Raw genomic sequence first — 23,401 nt, forward strand, 5'->3', positions numbered from 1 at the left:
TAAAAGTGGAACACCTCAGTGTAGCGTGTAAACTGCACCTCTTTATCCCATTTAAAAGTGGAACACCTCAGCTTAGCGTGTAAACTACACCTCTTTATCCCATTTAAAAGTGGAACACCTCAGTTTAGCGTGTAAACTGCATCTCTTTATTCCATTTAAAAGTGGAACACCTCAGTTTAGCGTGTAAACTACACCTCTTTATCCCATTTAAAAGTGGAACACCTCAGTGTAGCGTGTAAACTGCACCTCTTTATCCCATTTAAAAGTGGAACACCTCAGTGTAGCGTGTAAACTGAACCTGTTTATCCCATTTAAAAGCCAGGCCAGATATGAGATGCTGAGCCGAATTGTTCGCATGTTAAGGACTATTCCTCTAAACTTCTGCAGAAAGCGGATGCACATGTATATTCTACGAATTCCGCGTGTTGGAGTGTACTATATCCTGGTGCACTGTGGAATATAAATGATTGTTGATATTGCTTCGGGACAGAACTCTTTTTCGCTGTTTTGGAAGTTCAGATTTGTGAAGAACTTCCTGCTGTTGTATCCAAATCTGCGCAGCCGCGGCTCAATGCAATCTATCTTCACCGTGAGTATAATTTTCAGTGCCTTCAGTATTCTTTGAGAAAAAGTCTTAACATTTAAAGATTTGAAAATAAAACGGCATATACCTTCCATCTACCACTTAAGTCAGAAACTTGAAAGTTATATATGTCGTCACTGTTAGATAAAAAAAATAAAAAAAATACCCTGAGGGCTGGGGTTTACAGCTCAAGTTCGTGTTGATAAGATAAGGATAAGAATAAAATTTCATAGGTTACCCTCATGGAAATTCGGGCCGCTTTCTCATTGGGGAAAGCGAGCTGCCACACAGTATACGGCGCTACCCAATTTTTGTTCTTCCTGCATGTGTGTATTCATGTTTCCAAGCCCTGATATTTTACAAATGCCATTTTTGAATAGTTGCTGGAAATTGTGATCATTGTCTCGATCGTGTATAAAATCCCTTCCGAGAAAGCCAGTGTTTTACAGTGGAACCCCCAGCCCTTCCCACTTGAGATCCCCCCCCCCCCCCCCCCCCGCCCGTCCCATAGATTTCTTTGTCGACAATGTCTGAAAATATCTTTCTTTCTGTATTTGGTGTTTAACGTCGTTTTCAACCACGAAGGGTTATATCGCGACGGGTCTGAAAATATGCCTCAATAAAATCTATGACCTTATTTCTTAAAAGGTCTTAAAAGGGGGTTCCACTGTAGCAGAGAAAAGTTGGCATTGTTAGGATATGTGAAAGGCAATTGTGGTATTACACAAAGAAAAGTATAGGTTTACTCACAAAATCATTGTGGGTGTGCGGTGAACAAAAAACCCAGCACAATAATTATTGCGGCAGAGTGGTTATACATGTATTTTGTAGGAATATGAATGACAAAATAAACAATAACAACCACCACCACCACAACAGGTTTGTGTGTGTTTTTTGTGTGTGTTCTTCTTCAAAGTTCCAAGAAAGTATTTTTGTTAATTAAGCCTGCAACAACAACAAAAGCAACAAAAAAAGAGTGTAAATCTAGCGTGCCATAATTCGCCATGTCTGCGCATGGGCAAAGCCCTCATTCCGGTGGTGCCTTCTGGGTGATCTTTTTTTCAACCGGTTAACGTTGTGCGGTGAAGATGTGAAGACGGAGAGATACGTGTACTAAATCTTTGATCATCCTTGCAATCTTAACGCTGTGTTTATTTTAATCATTCAATTACTTTGCCAACAATACTTTTCTATCCCTTTCACTGTATATTGCGCTGACCACACGTTAACGTTGCGAAATTATGTTTAGAACTTGTGTCTGCATTGTTTAGTGGCACGGCCATTTTCTCTTCGCGTGGTTCTCCATATTGGAAGCATAAATCCCACTAAATTGTGAACAATAAATTTACAGTGGAACCTGTCTGAAGAGACCACCCAGGGGACTGTTCAAAAGTGGTCTCTTTAGACAGGTGGTCTTTATGGACAGGGTCGCCATTTGGCAAACACCCCACCCCAAAAGTACAGATAATTATAAGAATTAATTAAGAACGCAAACACTGAAGCAGGAAAACTTGTCTTTATTCAGCTTATCTGGTCATCGCTGTGTGTAAGAGTTTGTTTCCTTTTTACATTTAGTCAAGTTATGACTAAATGTTTTAACATAGAGGGGGGAATCGAGACGAGGGTGTGGTGTATGTGTGTGTGTGTGTGTGTGTGTGTAGAGCGATTCAGACTAAACTACTGGACCAATCTTTATGAAATTTTACATGAGAGTTCCTGGGAATGATATCCCCGGACGTTTTTTTCTTTTTTTCGATAAATGTCTTTGATGACGTCATATCCGGCTTTTTGGAAAAGTTGAGGCGGCACTATCACACCCTCATTTTTCAATCAAATTGATTGAAATTTTGGCCAAGCAATCTTCAACAAAGGCCGGACTTCGGTATTGCATTTCAGCTTGGTGGCTTAAAAATTAATTAATGATTTTTTTTATAAAACGATCCAAATTTACGTTCATCTTATTCTTCATCATTTTCTAATTCCAAAAACATATAAATATGTTATATTTGTATCAAAAACAAGTTCTGAAAATTAAAAATATAAAAATCATGATCAAAATTAAATGTTCGAAATCAATTCAAAAACACTTTCATCTTATTCCTTGTCGGTTCCTGATTCCAAAAGCATATAGATATGATATGTTTGGATTAAAAACACGTTCAGAAAGTTAAAACGAAGAGAGGTACAGAAAAGCGTGCTATCCTTCTCAGCGCAACTACTACCCCGCTATTCTTGTCAATTTCACTGCCTTTGCCACGAGCGGTGGACTGACGATGCTACGAGTATACGGTCTTGCTGAAAAATTGCATTGCGTTCAGTTTCATTCTGTGAGTTCGACAGCTTGACTAAATGTTGTATTTTCGCCTTACGCGACTTGTTTTCTTTATCTGCGAAATCAGTGTTAAACCCTAATCTATGATTCTTAAAAACACAGAGGGCAAAATAGAGGATATAAGCTCACCAAGCCCTTTCACGAAGGACATATCACATACTTTAAACCTGACGATTTCTCCTTGACGAAAGTCAATGTGTGCAAACAATGGCAGGATTTTGAGTGTGTGGATCTGACTCACAGATATGTCTGTTCAGGTTCCGATTCATAAATAGCCATGACAACTGCTGCATCCGCAGCCGGCACCATTAAGGACGGAAAACTGCAATTGAAATGTTTTGTATTTACGCTGCAAGTGACAACGCCTGGCGCAAACAATGAGAAACCATCGCATCTGACTTTAGCAGGTACAGTTTTTTCTCTCAAGCATGCTCCGTGGGGTCTGTGTCACAGCAAGTCGTACCCTTCATCGTCGTGAGGGTGTATCAAGTTATAATGCAGTTGAACCTGTTCTTGTTACGTCCTCTCGAAAGCGAGTACTTGCCCACGGTTAACATCCCCAAGATCCCAGACAAGTGTTTCTTCTACGGAACCATATGTCCGTATCGACCGCATACAGTTTTTGGTCGTTTTCTTGGTTGGTCGATATAGACAGGTCCAACTGTACATGTGTTTATTCTGCCGGGCCACTGGTCGCTCGCTCCGCCCGCAAACGCTAAAGCCCGCTACAGCCGAACCAAGCCGAACTAGGTTCGGTGAACGTTCGGCGAATGTTACACCGCGCCTTGTTCGGTGTACAAACTAGCGGCGAATGTTTCGGTGACACGGGTCACATGATCAAGAAATATCACGTGAGAAGACTCGTGATCGGTTGACAGCGTTATAGCCGCCATTTTTGTCACTCAAGATACACACATATTCAACCAATGAAAAGTCAGTTCGCCGCAAGGTTTGCAGGAGTGAATCGGCGAACCGCGAACGTTGCAGCTGCAACCCCGAAATACGGGAATCTCCTGATTTGATGACGCAGTGCAACGTTCGCCGAACTACTTCGGCTTGGTTCGGCTGTAGTTTGTAGCGGACTTAACAGCGTCGGTACGAAAAATGACGCCGAACGAAAACACACCTCTCTTGGTTCCGTCGTCGTTGTCGTTCCCGTCTTCCCCGCAATGTCTTATAATCACTCTACCACAACCAGTAGGAGACAACAGCCACACGCAGTCAGGGCGCGAGTAAGGCAAGTGAGACCAAATCAGTCAGAACAACTAGGCATATCCGAGAAGAGTAGAAGTCACATTTTCAGTGGCTGAGGGTCGAGGGGGAGAATGGGAAAGAACTCATCAAAAAATGGTTTCACCAGAGGTTGCACAAACTTCCAGCGTTCTGCCTTGGATGAACATTCCAAATCTCTGAGCCACAAGAATGCTGTCGGTACTGCTAAAAAAACAGCAATCGATCAAACCCATGTCGGATGCCACTAGAGCGAGTAACAGTGAGTGTTTGAACGCACAGATGCGGACTGTACTGTAAATGGCTCAAGAAAATATTTTGTTCGCGCATTTTATCTATAGTTGGAATAAGGAACGTCGCAGAGGAAAATACTGACTCTTACTGGTTCCAATGACCAGCTTACCGGTTTTTTTCTGGACTGTTTGCATCATAAAAGTTTGCGTACTGGTTAGAAAAATACTAGCGCCATCACGGGTGTAGTAAACAGAATCCACACAACTTGCGCAGCTTCTCAGAGGGTAGGCACTTCCAGCTGCCATTTTCGAGAAATTGTTCAAAAATCAGAACCTTTGATAATGATATCATTTTTGTATTTGTCTACCCAGCCCAGAAGTCTTGAAGCGTGAAGATGGCGGAGTTTACGACCTTTCAAGCAATCAAGCAAGACGACCCACGCCCTACCTCCTCCAACGTTACTTTTGCTCAACACTCAACAGAGTTTAACGATGCTCAGGTCGGTACCGGAGTTGATGCTTTTATTCGTTCTGCAATGTTTGTGTATCTCTTTTTACATTTTGTCAAGTTTTGACTAAATGTTTTAACATAGACGGGGAATCGAGACGAGGGTGGTGGTGTATGTGTGTCTCTGTGTGTGTGTAGAGTGATTCAGAGAAAACTACTGGACCGATTTTCATGAAACTTTACATGAGAGTTCCTGGGTATAATTCCCCCCCCCCCCTTTTCTTTTCATTTTTCTGATAAATGTCTTTGATGACGTCATATCCGGCTTTTAAGGAAATTGAGGCGGAACTGTCACGCTCTTATTTTTTGACCAAATCGATTGAAATTTTGGCCAAGCAATCTTCGACGAAGGCCGGACTCTGGTATTGCATTTCAGCTTGAAGGCTTACAAATTATTTAATGAGTTTGGTCATTACAAATCTGAAAATTGTAATCAAAATTATATTTTTTATAAAACGATCCAAAAATAATTTCATTCTTCATTATTTTCTGATTCCACAAACATATAAATATGTTATATTTGGATTAAAAACAAGCTCTGACAATTAAAAATATAAAATTATGATTAAAATTAAATTTCCTTGTCGGTTCCTGATTCCAAAAACATATAGATACAAATATGTATGTTATGTTTGGATGAAGAACAAGCTCAGGCAGTTAAAAAGAATAGAAATACAGAAAAGCGTGCTTTCCTGCTCAGCGCAACCACTACCGCGCTTAACTGGCTTGTCAATTTTACTGCCTTTTCCACGAGCGGGGGACTGACGATGCTCTACGGTCTTGGTGAAAAAATGCATTGCGTTCAGTTTCATTCTGTGAGAACGACAGCTTGACTAAATGTAGTAATGTTGCCTCACGTGACTTTTTGTTGTTTTTGTGGATGGTCTTTTGTCCAGAACCTTTTATTACCCAGTCTCTGGGTTGGGGAACGGACGAGTCTCAGTCATACAAGTTTCTTTATTCACAGGACAGCATAACGTCTATGTTTGCTTATTTGCGAGAAATAGAGCTGTTTTGTGTTGCGTCAAATAAAATGATTATGACATTTCTTTATGTTTTGTTTGTCAGCCCTCGGCTCGCCCTGTCAGCAATGCCATCGCGATGCCTCCTGTGACCCCCGGCGATGAGATCACAGTGCTAAACGGAGAGGATGAAGTGGGGATAGAGACGGGGGAGAAGGTAGTTGAGGGGGAGGAGGAGGAGGGGTCTGGTCGCGAGCACCGTTGTTCCAAGGTCGTGGGCCGCGTGCAAGATGCTGTGAATGGATTCTTCACGGACAACTCTGACCTGCTGTGGAAGCTCTTCTACCTTGTCCTGCTGGTGCTCTACTTTGTTTACTTCATCGCAGCCATGGTCTACAAGTAAGTGGTTCTGTATGTTTAATGTTCACGTTGAGTCCACGTGGAATACACGTGGAATAAGATACGAGTATTTCGGCTTACTGGGTACACAGTTCCCAGTACTTGTTCTTTTTCTACGTGAATGTCTGTGTAAATATGTAATTAGAGTAGTCCCTCTCTGGGCGAGGGCCGGTTGAAAAAAAGCTCATTTTTAATGCTTATGCCACAACCCACGAAAAAAAAAGATTTTATTTGATTTGACAGTTTTATTCCTTAACCCGGCGCGAGAAAGAGAAGTGAGCTGTGCGCAGTCGCGAGTCAGTAGCCACGCATATAGTAAAACCTTTCCTTGGCTACCGCACCCCCGCCCCCCTCCCCCCCCCCTTTTTTTTTTACAGAGAGCGCTGGGTTTAAGAGTAGAAGTATGCCCATATATGTACTAGTTGTAACAGCACAGTGTAGACATCAGAACAACAGTATACACACACGTGATTCCTGAAAGAGGGGTTGGTAGCACAGTGGTTTTGGGGTCCGAAGTTCCTGGTGGTCTTGGGTTTGACCCCTGGCCTGGACGTGAGTAGAGCATTGTAAATAACATGTTGTTGTTGTGTCAATGTCACGAAATCAGCTTTTATTTTTTGAAAACAATGGGTGGGGTTTTTTCTTCCTCAAAACCGTTTTTTCATTAACGTTTTGCGCGGTCTCGCTTTCTGATGCGGTTTTTTTTTTCAACATATTTATCATTCCTTTTCGAGCAAAACGTTAAAGAAATCTTGAATGCCAGAACATTTTTCCATACATTTTGCTCTGTCTGTCTGTCTGTCTATCTCTCTGTCGCTCTCTGCCTGGGTGTCTGTCTGTGTGTCTGTGTGTGTGTCTGTCTGTCGATATGTGTGTCGATCTGTCTGTCTGTTGCTCCCTGTCTGTGTGTCTGTGTGTCTGTCTGTCTGTGTGTCTGTGTGTGTGTCTGTGTGTCTGTCTGTCTGGGTGTTTGTCTGTCTGTGTGTCTGTCTGTCTGCCTTGTCTGTCTCTCTCTCACTTCTACATTGACTATATTGTAATAACAAATTAGTTTTTACTTTGAGGTAAAGTCGACAGAGGTTGTTTCTTTTACAGATTTGGCGACGAAGCGTCCATTCGCCTGCTGGTTGTGACAATACTGGTCGGTGTGTACCTGCTGTTCAGATTGGTGGAGTTCCTGGTCAGACGCGGCACTATCACGTGCTTTGACTTCTCTGGGGCCTACGAGTGCTTTATGAAGTCTGGCAAGAAGTTCAGGTACAATTTGTTGTTTGTTGTTTGTTGTTTGTTGTTGTTGTTGTTGTTGTTGTTGTTGTTGTATGATTGTGCATGCAGCCTGTGATGGCGTTGTAGAACTACCCAGGATCATAGTGCTTGCCAAGAAGATGAGGTACAATTATTGTTGTTGTTGTTGTTGCTGTTGCTGTTGTATGATTGTGCAGCCAGTGAAGGCGTTCTTTTGAACTACCCAGGATCATAGTGCTTGCCAAGAAGATGAAGTAAAAGTATTGTTGTTGTTGTTGCTGTTGTTGTTGTTGTTGTTGCTGTTGTTGTTGTTGTTGTATGATTGTGCAGCCTGTGATGGCGTTGAAGAACTACCCAGGATCATAGTGCTTGCCAAGAAGATCAGGTACAATTATTGTTGTTGTTGTTGTTGCTGTTCTTGTTGTTGGTGTATGATTGTGCAGCCTGTGATGTAAAACTGCACAGGATCCCAGTGCTTGCTAAGACCACGTTTGCTGTTCATCCTAACATGTGAGCAACTCAAGGTGACGTTCATAATATTTGCACTTCTACATCTTCTACATGCTACACACGATATCTATGCATTGTAAATGTTATGAGCATTCCACAGTAAAACAACCCCCCCCCAAAAAAAAAAAAAAAAAAAAAAATCAGTGCAACCCCAAGACAAAGCGAGAAGATTAATCAACTACAACACTGGTTCTGTGAGGAAGAAACCCCAAAAGAAAGCGAGAAGATTAATCAACTACAACACTGGTTTATGTGAGGAAGAAACCCCAAAAGTAAGCGAGAAGATTAATCAACTACAACACTGGTTCTGTGAGGAAGAATGACTGCTCAAGTTTAACCTGAGTACAACACATTTAATTGCACAGAAGTGTTCTTCAATAATATTCAATTCCATCATTTCCTATCTCAAGATTCAAACTTAATTTGTTTGTACCGCGCTCTTGGTTGTCAGGTTTGACCTGATCTTGGCGGGAGTTGGGTCGCTGTCTGCATTCATCTACATCGTCGTGGATGTGGGTGTACAACATCCCCGCGTTCTCATCTCTCTGGGCGGGATGGTTGTCTTCATTCTGCTCTTCTACGTCTTTTCACACAATCCGGCCAGGGTAAGACCATCTTGATCATTATCATCCTGTATGAGTCGCTTCTTTCATGTCATGTTTCTGCTTTTGATATCGCTGCGTACGAGTCGCTCCTTTCGTGTTATGTTAATGTCTTTGATATCGCCCCGTACGAGTCGCTTCTTTCGTGTCATGTTTCTGCTTTTGATATCGCTCCGTATGAGTCGCTTCTTTCGTGTTATGTTTCTGTTTTTGATATCGCTCCGTACGAGTCGCTTCTTTCATGTCATGTTTCTGCTTTTGATATCGCTCCGTATGAGTCGCTCCTTTCGTGTTATGTTAATGTCTTTGATATCGCCCCGTACGATTCGCTTCTTTCATGTCATGTTTCTGCTTTTGATATCGCTCCGTATGAGTCGCTTCTTTCGTGTTATGTTTCTGTTTTTGATATCGCCCCGTACGAGTCGCTTCTTTCATGTCATGTTTTTGCTTTCTATTTAGTCAATGTGTAAAGTGTGGTATATGCTATTTCGACTTGGTCTTTTAATTTATATATTTGTATTCCGTGTTAACAGGACTTTTGATCTCTGCCGCAAGGTCCTTGTACTCAGAAAAAGACTGTTTACATGGGATCGTTGATGTTGTCAGAACCACTTAAGTGTCTTAAGATTAGCCAAGCCAATCAGATTCAAGTCAAGCCTCAGTGTCAGAGAGCGTCCTTTAATATTTGTATTGATTGATTGATTGATTTATATATGTATTTAAATACTTTTTTATTTTTTCATTCATTCATTCATTCATTGGTTCATTCATTTATTCATTTATGTTGACAGGTACAGTGGCGTCCGGTGATCTGGGGCATCTTGCTACAGTTCATCTTTGCTGTGCTCATCTTACGCACCACGTGGGGTTACAACGCCTTCGACTACCTGGGGGCCCGTGTTTCGGAGCTCCTGGCTTTTACTGATGCTGGCTCCAAGTTCGTCTTTGGCGATCTCTACACAAACCATTTCTTTGCCTTCAAGGTAGGGCGTAAATTATACAGGTTGTGTGTCCTTCTGTGTGTTTTTTTAACTTGTTTTCGTTCTGACTTTGTTTTTTCTACCGGTTATACAAAGAAGAGTGTGTCAATAACCTAGGCTTGAACCTCTGTGGTTGCAGGAAACCTAAAGCCGCATTAACTGTGTGTATTGTGATTAAGGAGGTTGCTTAATCCCTATATTTTGTGTGTGCTATTTTTTTCCCTTGACATTAATGCATATACAAATCAAAAATGCCTGTCCAAAAAAAAGGTCGTTTTCACCTTAAAGCAAAGCCCCAATGTTCCTCCCCTACCCGCCGTACCAGACAATCAACATGAACCAAAATTCCCACTGACATTTTCATATTGGCTGTTGCGGGGCTCCCCAAACTGTGCGTCCCTGCGTACTATACACACTAGTAGCCGTACTAGATATTCCTGGCGGGGGTCCCGTGACGCACTAAACTTGAAAAGAGCAGGTCCCGTGACGCACTAAACTTGAAAAGAGCGGGTCCCGTGACGCACTAAACTTGAAAAGAGCGGGTCCCGTGACGCACTAAACTTGAAAAGAGCGGGTCCCGTGACGCACTAAACTGAAAAGAGCAAGTCCCGTGACGCACTAAACTGAAAAGAGCAAGTCCCGTGACGCACTAAACTGAAAAGAGCAAGTCCCGTGACGCACTAAACTGAAAAGAGCAAGTCCCGTGACGCACTAAACTGAAAAGAGCAAGTCCCGTGACGCACTAAACTTGAAAAGAGCGGGTCCCGGGACGCACTAAACTTGAAAAGAGCGGGTCCCGGGACGCACTACATATACCCGTCATCATGCGTATACACCATCAGTACTTTTTTAAGAAAAGTTCTGACACATCTGTACCGACGCCAATTTACAGAGTTAATCTAACCGATATGACCACAGAGTTAATCTAATCGATATGACCACAGAATTAATCTAATCGATATGACAATAGCGTTTTTGTAAAGGGCTCAGAATTAATCTAATCGATATGACAACAGCGTTTTTGTAAAGGGCTCAGAGTAAATCTAACCGATATGACAACAGCGTTTTTGAAAAGGGCTCAGAGAACTTCCGAAAGTTGCCATTGCATTGAAATGACCGCTTCAAAGATCCTGTGTAGGCGAGGACTGCGCCTGCCGAAAGCAAGTATATGAACCTCCTCGTATTGGGACCCTCTAAAGTTTCACTTTACATTAAAGTTGCGGGTCCCGGGACCCTCTAAGGTGGAGCGTCTTTGGGGAGCCTGAATTGCCCCCTTTCATTCGTTTCAATCTTTCATTAATGGGTGACATTATTTTTTCATTATGTCCATTTTAACTCTTCATTAGTGTACTGTTTTGTCGTTTGTTCCACCTTAACCCTTGTCATTGTATTACTCTTAATTTTACAATGACCACTTGAAGCATTAAACTTCTGTGTCGATTTTTCATCGGGTCCATTTTTTCACAGCTTTAATTTTTTGTCATGAAGTCAACATGTACCCTTTCATTGCTGTCATGAAGTCAACACCAACCCTTTCATTGCTGTCATGAAGTCAACATGAACCCTTTCATTGCTGTTATGAGGTCAACATGAACCCTTTCATTGCTGTCATGAGGTCAACATGAACCCTTTCATTGCTGTCATGAGGTCAACATGAACCCTTTCATTGCTGTCACGAAGTCAGCATGAACCCTTTCATTGCCGTCACGAAGTCAACATGAACCCTTTCATTGCTGTCACGAAGTCAACATGAACCCTTTCATTGCTGTCATGAGGTCAACATGAACCCTTTCATTGCTGTCATGAGGTCAACATGAACCCTTTCATTGCTGTCACGAAGTCAGCATGAACCCTTTCATTGCTGTCACGAAGTCAGCATGAACCCTTTTATTGCTGTCACGAAGTCAGCATGAACCCTTTCATTGCTGTCACGAAGTCAGCATGAACCCTTTCATTGCTGTCATGGAGTCAACATGAACCCTTTCATTGCTGTCACAAAGTCAACATGAACCCTTTCATTGCTGTTATGAAGTCAACATGAACCCTTTCATTGCTGTTATGAGGTCAACATGAACTCTTTCAATGCTGTCATAAAGTCAACATGAACCCTTTCATTGCTGTTATGAAGTCAACATGAACCCTTTCATTGCTGTCACGAAGTCAGCATGAACCCTTTCATTGCCGTCACGAAGTCAACATGAACCCTTTCATTGCTGTCACGAAGTCAACATGAACCCGTTCATTGCTGTCACAAAGTCAACATGAACCCTTTCATTGCTGTTATGAAGTCAACATGAACCCTTTCATTGCTGTTATGAAGTCAACATGAACCCTTTCATTGCTGTTATGAAGTCAACATGAACCCGTTCATTGCTGTCATAAAGTCAACATGAATCCTTTCATTGCTGTTATGAAGTCAACATGAACCCTTTCATTGCTGTCATAAAGTCAACATGAACCCTTTCATTGCTGTCATGAAGTCATCATGAACCCTTTCATTGCTGTCCGACAGGTGCTGCCCGTGGTGGTGTTCTTCTCCACCTTCGTGAGCCTGATGTACTACGTGGGTTTCATGCAGTTCATCATCCGTAACCTTGGCCGCTTCCTGGCCTTCTGTTTGGGCACCTCGCCCGCTGAGTCTCTCAACACTGCTGGGAACATCTTTATCGGCCAGGTGAGATACTTTTTCTAACCTGTTAGTAAAGGGATGAAGTCAGCAGCCTCCTTTGACACGATAACTCATCCGCAGTCCTATCCTTTTCTTCCGACCTGCCCCATGTGTTTTTAGAGCAATGGGTTTCTATGTCCCTGTTGGTGTAAATTTGACTTTGTTATTTTGTGTGTGTTGTCCTTGCATTTGTTTAAACTTTGTTCTTACCCACAGTTATTTTCTTGTTTAGATAACGGCTTTTACGATTTGGGTAGAAGCCTCCTGCGGCTATAATGGAGCTGTTGACGAGGTCTGCCTGTTGTTTATTCTTCTCATTGTGTTGCTGACTTTGCTTAATTCTGCCTAAGTTCATGGGTTGACTATCTTAAGCTTCCAGGGGCACTTGCATGTCATTCAGATTCAATTATACCCAAGACAAATTATGAATTCATTGTTAATCATCACTTACATGTCTACTTGCAAGCACTGCGTATGCCATCTCCCGGCAATGTGCTTGTTAATCTGCTTGTTAATTTTCTCTATGTTTTGTTTCAAAACTTCTGCAGAGTGAAGCACCATTGATGATTCGTCCATTCCTCAGTGACATGACGAAATCCGAGCTACACGCTGTACTGACCGGGGGCTTTGCCACCATTGCTGGCTCTGTCATGGCTGCCTACATTTTGTACGGCGTGAGTATATGTTACTGTAACTAAAAGAAAACAACACAATTTACTATTGTATTGTATTGTTTGGGAAAATTTATATAGCGCTTGACGTTGTCTAAGCGCTTTACATATTAATTTCTGCCGTGTGAGATGAACTTTTTTACACAATATATCACGCATTCACATCGGCCAGCAAACCTCAACCCTATTAGGGCGAGCATTCACCTTTCACGGCCTTTATTCCAAGTCACACGGGTATTTGGTGGACTATTAAAACGATGTTGCACAGACACTATTTGATTTGATTTGATTTGATACTTTATAGTCCCATTTACTGGGAAATTCGATTCACTTCCTACCAGGAAAAAGCTGGCTGCAGCAGGTGTACGTGTGAGTGTTAAGGTGTCATCATCAATCTGCACTTCAGGCAGAATGACCAAGGTCTTTTATCCGCCATGACAGGGGTGAGCCATGGATACCGTCTCTGATCCATCTTATACATTTGACCCGGCCCGGATCCGAACCTGTGGCCCGAGGATCTCAAGTCCAGTGCTCTAACAATTTAGCTACCAGGGCCGAGGTGCACGCACTGAAAGTGGGTGTCACCCAAACGGGTGAGAACAAACCGCGGGGTCTCATTGGTTAAAATCGCAACAAATCTCAATTTCAACCAATCCTACACCGCGGCCGGCTCCCATCCGGATGGTAACTTTCTCGTGCACCTCATCCCAGAGCTCCCAATGACATATTACCAACGAAGAAAATTTCTTTGACAGGTTCCTGCCAACCACTTGTTGTCGGCCTCTGTGATGTCCGCACCTGCCGCCTTGTCCATGTCCAAGCTGTTCTACCCTGAGACTGAGAGGACCAAACACAATCAGGAGGAAGTCTACAAAATGAAGACAGAGTGAGTTTTCAGTATTACCTGCTGTTGCTTTTGCTTACGTTTTAGTTACATCATTTTGCTCTATAACAGCTATCTTCTTGCTCGTATTTGCTTTCTCGACGAAGATATTAAAGTGGCATTCACAACAATGATCAACAACCACACGTTGTTTTGTTAAGGTGACAACGTGACACAAAGAGAGTTCAAATACTGTCATACCTTTCTACATAACAGATGAACACCTTCTCTGTTTCTATCCTAACTTTTATGTCTTTTGTTCTTTCTGACAGCCGTTTTCTCTTTGTATTTATCTGTTGTTGTTTCTGTTGTTGTTGTTTTTGTTGTTGTTGTTGTTGTTGTTGTTGTTGTTGTGTTTTGTTTTGTTCTGTGTCATTGTATCAGTTTTGACAAAGGTTACAACCACCGAAACGTCAAATGAACAACCTCCACAGATCGTATCAAAGCCATGAAGTCTCTTTTCTCTGTTCATACACAACGTGCAGAGAAGCGAGGAACATCATTGACGCAGCGTCCAACGGAGCGACGCAGTCAGTGAAACTGGTGGCCAACATCGCTGTCAACCTCATCGCTTTCATCGCTCTCCTCGACTCCGTCAATGCCATTCTCGTCTGGTCCGGAGAGCGTGTGGGCTTGCACGACCCTCAACTCACTTTCCAGGTTAGTTTGTATCTTATTGTTTTGCCGTCTTTCGCGTCAGTGGGATGGGCATTATGCAATGACACACACATACATGTTTGAAACAGCTAAGCCAAAGGTGTCCCTTCGTAACATTGCAGAGGTCCTCTCATGTCAGAGAGACTGGTTTAACGAATGGATATAAGGGCAAAGGAATGTGTCCTTTATTCGCAGGTGCTATGTTATCAGAGGGTTTTGTCATTACAAGTACGGCTGTACAAGCAACTTGTTTGGAGTTGTTTTCTCTCTCCTTTGAAGGTTCCCGGAAGAAGATCAGGAAGTCCTCCAATCCATATGAAAAATCAAGAATGTTACCATAGGCTAGTTAATGGAAGGTTTGATTTTTGACAAAACAAGACAAAAAAGATGATGTCAAAAAGTAAACGTTCCCTTTACTAACATTCATGATTTTGGATTTTGGATTTTGTAACGTTAGCCGTCTGTCTGTGTTTGGGTTCCTCAACTCGATGTTATTAGCGGCCTCCAGTGTTGCACCATCTTTACAATGTTAAAGTTTTTTTTATGTTATTGTTTATGAGGAGATCTCATAATAGATTCAAAGTACCCCAAATATTTAACTTCTGTAAGCATACACACCAGCCACCAGCACACCAGCAGGTCCATGCAAAATTAAGATACTTCACCTGCTTTGGTGAACTCGCTCCCAATTTTATCGCTAGACTATTGCACAGGCACCCGCTTGGTGCAGGGATATGAAGCTATCATTACTGCATCTAACGCTATTGCTTTTCATAGCTACCTTATACTTTTATCAGAACATTTTAAGAATACCCTTTTATATCCAAGTATCTCTTATTACCACTGTTAATTAGTTGAGCGAGAGTGTGCGGGGGTAGGGAGGGTGGTAACATACTGTATATAAAGGGAAAGTGTGTGTGCGCGCCGGTGTGTGTTTTCCATCGAAGACAAATGTCGCCAATGTTTTTACAGAGTGACGTTAAATAAACGATTTTATGAAATCATTATCAGTGAACTGCGGAGTGTGAACCAGTCGGTGGTGCCCAAAAGTTTAATTTTACTGCGTTCTATTTATCAAATGCAGCAAATTTGGTCAGAATTCTCACGATTTGCTTTGCATTTCAGTTGAGTATGGTCTGAATGCTACACAATTTGCTTTGCATTTCAGTTAAGTATGGTCTGAATTCTACACGATTTGCTTTGCATTTCCGTTGAGTATGGTCGGAATTCTACACGATTTGCTTTGCATTTCAGTTGAGTATGGTCTGAATGCTACACAATTTGCTTTGCATATCAGTTGAGTATGGTCTGAATTCTCACGATTTGCTTTGCATTTCAGTTAAGTATGGTCTGAATTCTACACGATTTGCTTTGCATTTCAGTTGAGTATGGTCGGAATTCTACACGATTTGCTTTGCATTTCAGTTGAGTATGGTATGAATGCTACACGATTTGCCCTGCATTTCAGTTGAGTATGGTATGAATGCTACACGATTTGCCCTGCATTTCAGTTGAGTATGGTATGAATGCTACACGATTTGCCCTGCATTTCAGTTGAGTATGGTCTAAATGCTACACGATTTGCCTTGCATTTCAGTTGAGTATGGTCTGAATGCTACACGATTTGCTTTGTATTTCAGTTGAGTATGGTCTGAATTCTCACGATTCGCTTTGTATTTCAGTTGAGTATGGTCTGAATTCTCACGATTTGCTTTGTATTTCAGTTAAGTATGGTCTGAATTCTCACGATTTGCTTTGCATTTCAGTTGAGTATGGTCTGAATTCTCACGATTTGCTTTGCATTTCAGTTGAGTATGGTCTGAATTCTACACGATTTGCTTTGCATTTCAGTTGAGTATGGTCTGAATTCTACACGATTTGCCCTGCATTTCAGTTGAGTATGGTCTGAATTCTACACGATTTGCTTTGCATTTCAGTTGAGTATGGTCTGAATTCTCACGATTTGCTTTGTATTTCAGTTGAGTATGGTCTGAATTCTCACGATTTGCTTTGCATTTCAGTTGAGTATGGTCTGAATTCTCACGATTTGCTTTGCATTTCAGTTGAGTATGGTCTGAATTCTACACGATTTGCTTTGCATTTCAGTTGAGTATGGTCTGAATTCTACACGATTTGCCCTGCATTTCAGTTGAGTATGGTCTGAATTCTACACGATTTGCTTTGCATTTCAGTTGAGTATGGTCTGAATGCTACACGATTTGCCCTGCATTTCAGTTGATCTGTTCGTACGTGTTCTACCCCCTGTCGTTCCTGATGGGAGTTGATGAAGAAGACCTACTGAAGATGGGGGAACTGATCGGTATCAAGACCTTCCTCAACGAGTTTGTGGCCTACTCTCACCTGTCTGTCTTCATTAACAACAGAAAAACATTCAACACGTAAGTTAACAAATGTATTGTGTTATGGGAACGGGTTCCCGACCCATCACCTTGACTACTTGCGAATTTGTTTGGTTGTTGGAATTGCCATCCGCATTTTTTTCTTTCGAATTGTTCACCAAGAATGTGGATGCCTGCTCTGAGCTGTTGTTGAAAGTAGATACATTTTGAATGTATCAGCCTTTATGCTGTTTGTGGACAACGCTCTTCTAAGATATCTTTAAAATATTTTCAGTTCGTTTATTTATCCTGAACTTATCTCCCTGTGTTTACCCGAGCAAGTCTTATCTACGCTGGCATTCATATCTCGGAGCACTACAAGAATACAATGATACATGCTAAGCGTGCAATACAGGCTACGCTGGCATTCATATCTCGGAGCACTACTAGAATACAATGATACATGCTAAGCGTGCAATACAGGCTACGCTGGCATTCATATCTCGGAGCACTACAAGAATACAATGATACATGCTAAGCGTGCAATACAGGCTACGCTGGCAGTCATATCTCGGAGCACTACTAGAATACAATGATACATGCTAAGCGTGCAATACAGGCTACGCTGGCATTCATATCTCGGAGCACTACGAGAATACAATGATACATGCTAAGCGTGCAATACAGGCTACGCTGGCATTCATATCTCGGAGCACTACTAGAATACAATGATACATGCTAAGCGTGCAATACAGGCTACGCTGGCATTCATATCTCGGAGCACTACTAGAATACAATGATACATGCTAAGCGTGCAATACAGGCTACGCTGGCATTCATATGTCGGAGCACTACGAGAATACAATGATACATGCTAAGCGTGCAATACAGGCTACGCTGGCATTCATATCTCGGAGCACTTCGAGAATACATTGATACATGCTAAGCGTGCAATACAGGCTACGCTGGCATTCATATCTCAGAGCACTACAAGAATACAATGATACATGCTAAGCGTGCAATAAAGGCTACGCGTGCCACCAACAAAACAAACATGTCAAAAAGAAACACACACAAAACAAAAACAAACAATCAAACAAATGAATGGCTTTGGTCTCTTTTCATCCTTGAACACTTATCAAAGAGCTTGAAATAGCATATGGTATGTCTGTGTTTTGCAGCTATAAGCGGAATTTTACGCTTGGTCTTCCCACAAATCCCACTGGCAGCTGGAGCTTTGTTGACGGTGGAATCTTCCTGGCAGACATCAATCAAACCCTCGCAAAGGGAGTCATGACAGTAAGTATATAATAATAATAATAATTGTCAGTAAGTACTGGTGTCACATGACTGATGTGAACCAGTTGATTGGCTAATGGCGATGCGCTAAAACAGTTAGCGCACTCTTGGAGTGCGCTAACTTTTCCACAGAGCGTATTCTTCTGCCCTTTCCCTAAGCAATAGTGTACTCTCATCCTCAGAATTAATTAATGACATGTAGCTTATATTCTCCACAATACCAATGATCATGACCATAAATTTCCTCCTTCTCAATTAAAGCAGAAGTGGTTTTTTTCTGACAGATTGCTTGTGCCTGTGCCACAGTTGCCACTGATCTAAGAATTGAACCCGCTGTGTCTAATTTTTCAGTTTCGACTTGCGAAGAGTCCTCTCATAATTATGCCATGTTAATGGCATGTAGCTTATTATCCACATTACCAAATGATGAGTTAGTATACAATTCCCAGCAGCTAACAGAAAACACAAGTGTTATTCCGATAACGTAGCAGCTAGATCAGCACGTAGAAGACTACACTGAAATACGACTGCATCTGTTCAGTAAATGAATGTTTTCCGAATTATTATTTCAAGGCAAGAACAATAGGAATCGAAAACGTGTAGGGTTTAGAACGTTCTTACCATATATAAGACTTATTACCAGCCTGCCTCATGCGTGCAGACTCAGTGCAACGTGACGAGCAATTGTTGTTTTTGAAATGAGACTCACTGCAGTGGTTCGATTGCCATAGCCCAGCAGGCGACATAAATCCCGCTCAGCAAATTAACATGTTGGGCAAATGTGAACGATAAATCGATGGGGATATAATACGTGTAGGGTTCAGAGCATTCTTACCGTTCATATTTAGTACCAGACTCCCCGATGAGTGAAGATACCACACGAGAAACATGCCACATTTATTTTGAAAATGTGCTTACCGTCGACCTTAGCAAGGGGCAACACTCTGCACAGTCAATCTGTCGAAGCTCTATCTATCTAAAACAGAACGAAGATGGAACATAGACTGTGGGGCAACAAATTAAACAACTAACAGATTATAATACTACATTAGGACTTTTAAACCCAATACACATTAAAGCATCAAATTCAATTCATCTACAAGCCACAGTAAAACCGCTTCTTACGAAAGAGAATTTAGATCACAACGAATTGAAAAACTATCGCCCTGTCTACAACGTGTCCTTCCTGTCCAATTGAAAAGATAGTCCTCTCTGAACGTCCAAGTCACATTTTAATTGCTTTTCAACCCCTTCCAGTCTGCCTACAGATCAAGACACAGCACTGAAACTGCTCTTCTGAAAGTTTTAAATAATCATTTGCTCTCCCTTGACCAAAAGAAAGGGGCCGTTCTGACTCATCTAGACATGTCAGCAGCATTCAATACTATCGATCACAACATTCTTCTGAAACGTCTTGAGCATACCTAACTATTTTGTTTAATTGAATTGACCTTTCCATAACGACTACCTGTCAATAAGGACCACTTTTGTTTGGTCCTTATTGATGGTCGTTGCAGACGTGTTTGACTGTATTCTTTTCGTATATCTCACGTGTTTCTGAATTAACCTGTGCCGTGCGCTTGCCTTCATCATCACCCGTGCCTTCTCTCCAGGAGCGGTCCATTGTGATATCAACCTACGCGCTGTGTGGCTTCGCCAACTTTGGCTCCATGGGTGTGATGATGGGGGCAATGGGAGTGCTGGCTCCCAGCCGCCGCTCCGACATCTCGGAGCTTGTCTTCAGGGCCATGATAGCCGGCAACGTCGCTTGCTTCATGACTGCATGCATTGCTGGTAAGTATATATTGTGCATGGCTCAGGTACCAATTCATAAAAATAATCATAATTTAAAAGATAATCATCAAATAAAAGATAAGCTTACCATCCCGAAGAAGGCAGTAACGTGCCGAAATATTGATTATAAATATAAACGTACCTAACCGGGTTACTGGTGTGTTTTCTTTTTATTTAAATAATCGTAATGTATAATGCTTCTTGTGCGCATTAATCCAGGGTTAAACCCTGCTCAGTGCGCCAATTAAAGGCACAGTCAGTTCTGCTTAATGTATCGCCGGGACGCTTAATTGGTGAAACGTACGATTTTGCGGAAATTCCCCTGTCGGTTTTTGTTGTAGGCTGTGGAAGAGTGGTATCCCTTGAAAGGGAGGCAACTAACGTTGAGCGAAGCAGAGCTCCGTGGGACTGAAAAACCAGCTGGCGAGTCTAAATTATGAGCTTCACTCTGCATACTTACGATAGAAACAGGCCGTTTGTGAAGTGTCCGCCTGATATGATACATATTTCTTTTGAAATCATGCAGTTCGGAACTCATTGTTCTTATTGGTCTTTCTTTCTTTCTTTATTTGGTGTTTAACGTCGTTTTCAAACACGAAGGTTATATCGCGACGAGGGAAAGGGGGGAGATGGGATAGGGGAAAGGGGGGAGATGGGATAGAGCCACTTGTTAAGTGTTTCTTGTTCACAAAAGCACTAATCAAAAAACTGCTCCAGGGGCTTGCAACGTAGTACAATATATGACCTTACTGGGAGAATGCAAGTTTCTAGTACAAAGGACTAAACATTTCTTACATACTGCTTGACTAAAATCTTTACAAACATTGACTATATTCTATACAAGAACCACTTAACAAGGGTAATAAGTGAAGAATTTTATGGGTGAGAAAAGGAAAGTAAAATGACTGTGGGGAGGCAGAAATAGAGAAGAAACAAGAAAAAGATCCTAATTAGGTTCACGGCATCGGGAGTGATGCGACCTTCTCTCAGAAATTAGTAGAGAAGGCTCCCCCATCCACCACCCGGGGGACGCGCCTCTACGCCAATTAGGGGGCGCGAGGGTTCTTATTGGTGTGTCTACTGGTTATTCTCAATGTGCTATATATAGCCCAGCCTATCTCACCTTCAAGGTATACAACTCTTCCACAACCTATAAATCCTCCTGAAGAGTTATTCCGAATGTCGTCTATTTCAGCTTCAGGCAGAGCCACATGCACCGACTAACTTTATCTCAAAATGCAAAGGGAACCAGGGTAGAATATTGAATTATGGGGGGCTAGAAGGCGGTTACTGTATTTGGCCCCTGTATGACAATGAGTAGGGGAAGTAGCAAAAGTTAGCTTATACAGTAAAGCAACAGTATGTAAGTAAAAAGTAAGCAAGAAAAATAACAAGTAAGTAGCAAAAACTAGCCTAGCTGTTAAAGTTCTGCTTTGCTTGCTTGTGATTTATGTTGGCTTAGTCAGGTTTTTGAAAATAATATTCAGTCGAATTTCTTTGCTTGTGATTTGTGCAGGTTTGTTGGCACCATAGGACCATTTTGGAAACATTAAAGAAAAATACTCAATCCTATCCCGAGGGGCTACCCCATTCATCCATAACCGGAGACCTTTGAAATCCTGAGATGGAGCTGCTGTTCTGCGATGGTGCACATCAAGATGATTTGTGATAATCTCACAAATATCATTTGAGACTTTTGTGACGACAATATCGACCGTGAAAGCATTTATATCATTTTTTTCATGAAAGTGCAGTTTTTAAGATGTGATGATATTCAGATTTTAACTTTATTGTGAATCACTGCACCGTTTTGGACATAAGTAATCATGCTCAGACTCTAAATTTGCTTGTGAATCACTAAAGGAGAGAAATGAAAGCATGTTTCTTAAGCTTAACATGAGAGCAAAATGATGAGAGTATCATTATTTGCAGTACTGTACGTACATCCCGCGAGTGGTACCCAAAACACGCCGAGTTTTTGCTTTGAATTTTAGCGTCAAAATACTACAGATTTGCTTGCATCTTCTACCTGGTAAATGTACATGTGCATGTGTGTGTGTGTGTGTTTTTTGTGTGTGTGTATGTGTGTGTGCTACTGACCCAATTTTGAAAAGAATGTCAAAGCATACATTTTATATTTTTAAATTCAAATATAGTCATCATTTTTACATTTAGTCAAGTTTTGACTAAATGTTTTAACATAGAGGGGGAATCGAGACGAGGGTCGTGGTGTATGTGTGTGTGTGTGTGTGTGTGTGTGTGTGTGTGTGTGTGTGTGTCTGTCTGTCTGTCTGTCTGTCTGTCTGTGCGTGTGTGTGTGTGTAGAGCGATTCAGACTAAACTACTGGACCGATCTTAATGAAATTTGACATGAGAGTTCCTGGGAATGATATCCCCGGACGTTTTTTCTTTTTTTCAATAAATACCTTTGATGACGTCATATCCGGCTTTTTGTAAAAGTTGAGGCGGCACTGTCACACCCTCATTTTTCAATCAAATTGATTGTAATTTTGGCAAAGAAATCTTCGACGAAGGCCGGACTTTGGTATTGCATTTCAGCTTGGTGGCTTAAAAACTAATGAATGAGTTTGGTCATTAAAAATCGGAAACTTATTTTTTTATTGAACGATCCAAAAACAATTTAATCTTATTCTTCGTCATTTTCTGATTCCAAAAACATATATATATGTTATATTTGGATTACAAACAAGCTCTGAAAATTAAAAATATAAAAATTATGATTAAAATTAATTTTCCGAAATCGATTTAAAAACAATTTCATCTTATTCCTTGTCGGTTCCTGATTTCAAAAACGTATAGATATGATATGTTTGGATTAAAAACAAACTCAGTAAGCTAAAAAGAATAGACATACAGAAACGCGTTTTAGCCTGCTCAGTGCGACCACTACCGCACTATTCTGCATGGCTTGTCGATTTCACTGCCTTTGCCACGAGCGGTGGACTGACGAAACTACGAGTATGTGGTCTTGGTGAAAAAAGCATTGCGTTCAGTTTCATTCTGTGAGTTCGACAGCTTGACTAAATGTTGTTATTTCGCCTTACGCGACTTGTTAATATGAGTTATTTCTAATATGCTGACTGTTAGCAAATGATAACAAGACATGTCGAGAAAAAAGATATCAAGCATGAGCCTTTTAGGCGAATGCTGATATCGTTTGTGAGACATGTCTGTTATCATTTGCTAACAGTCAGCATATTAGAAATAACGGTTTTATTACCGTTTAATTCGACCAAAAGAAATTTCGAAGCAACCCCGCGAATTAAACAGAACAGCCGCAATGGGAACTTGAGCGCTTCTACCTGATTATGCCTGTCAGTCAAAGAATTCTCGTGACCTGAGTCAGCCAATCAGAGTAACACACCCGACGTGATGAATATTCACAGGTCAAATGCCTTTGACACACAACAATCTCACAAGATAAACCATGTTGAACATGCGTTTCGGTTGCTTCGGTTTTTCTTGTTGAACAGACTTAGACAGAT

General features: G+C 41.5%; 1 protein-coding gene across 1 annotated transcript; it reads left to right on the forward strand.

Annotated features, from left to right (window-relative positions):
• Positions 1-4,750: 4,750 nt before the first annotated feature.
• LOC138962956 (solute carrier family 28 member 3-like) lies at positions 4,751-22,497 on the forward strand. The gene is made up of 13 exons (XM_070334923.1): positions 4,751-4,878; positions 5,955-6,247; positions 7,343-7,504; positions 8,454-8,607; positions 9,396-9,587; positions 12,097-12,258; positions 12,801-12,926; positions 13,679-13,809; positions 14,292-14,466; positions 16,699-16,862; positions 17,984-18,101; positions 19,715-19,895; positions 21,412-22,497. Exons 1-13 carry the CDS (start codon positions 4,774-4,776, stop codon positions 21,426-21,428), a joined length of 1,980 nt encoding a protein of 659 aa, XP_070191024.1. The 5' UTR covers positions 4,751-4,773; the 3' UTR covers positions 21,429-22,497.
• Positions 22,498-23,401: the final 904 nt, after the last annotated feature.

The sequence above is a fragment of the Littorina saxatilis genome, linkage group LG3 (assembly GCF_037325665.1).
Source record: "Littorina saxatilis isolate snail1 linkage group LG3, US_GU_Lsax_2.0, whole genome shotgun sequence".
In the NCBI taxonomy this organism is placed as follows: Eukaryota; Metazoa; Mollusca; class Gastropoda; order Littorinimorpha; family Littorinidae; genus Littorina; species Littorina saxatilis.

Excerpts from the sequence above, each read along its gene's own strand:
- LOC138962956 (XM_070334923.1), top strand. The coding sequence starts at position 4,774 with ATGGCGGAGTTTACGACCTTTCAAGCAATCAAGCAAGACGACCCACGC. Across the intron at positions 4,879-5,954 it reads CAGAGTTTAACGATGCTCAG|CCCTCGGCTCGCCCTGTCAG; the intron begins GTCGGTACCGGA and ends TTTGTTTGTCAG. Across the intron at positions 13,810-14,291 it reads GTCTACAAAATGAAGACAGA|AGAAGCGAGGAACATCATTG; the intron begins GTGAGTTTTCAG and ends CACAACGTGCAG.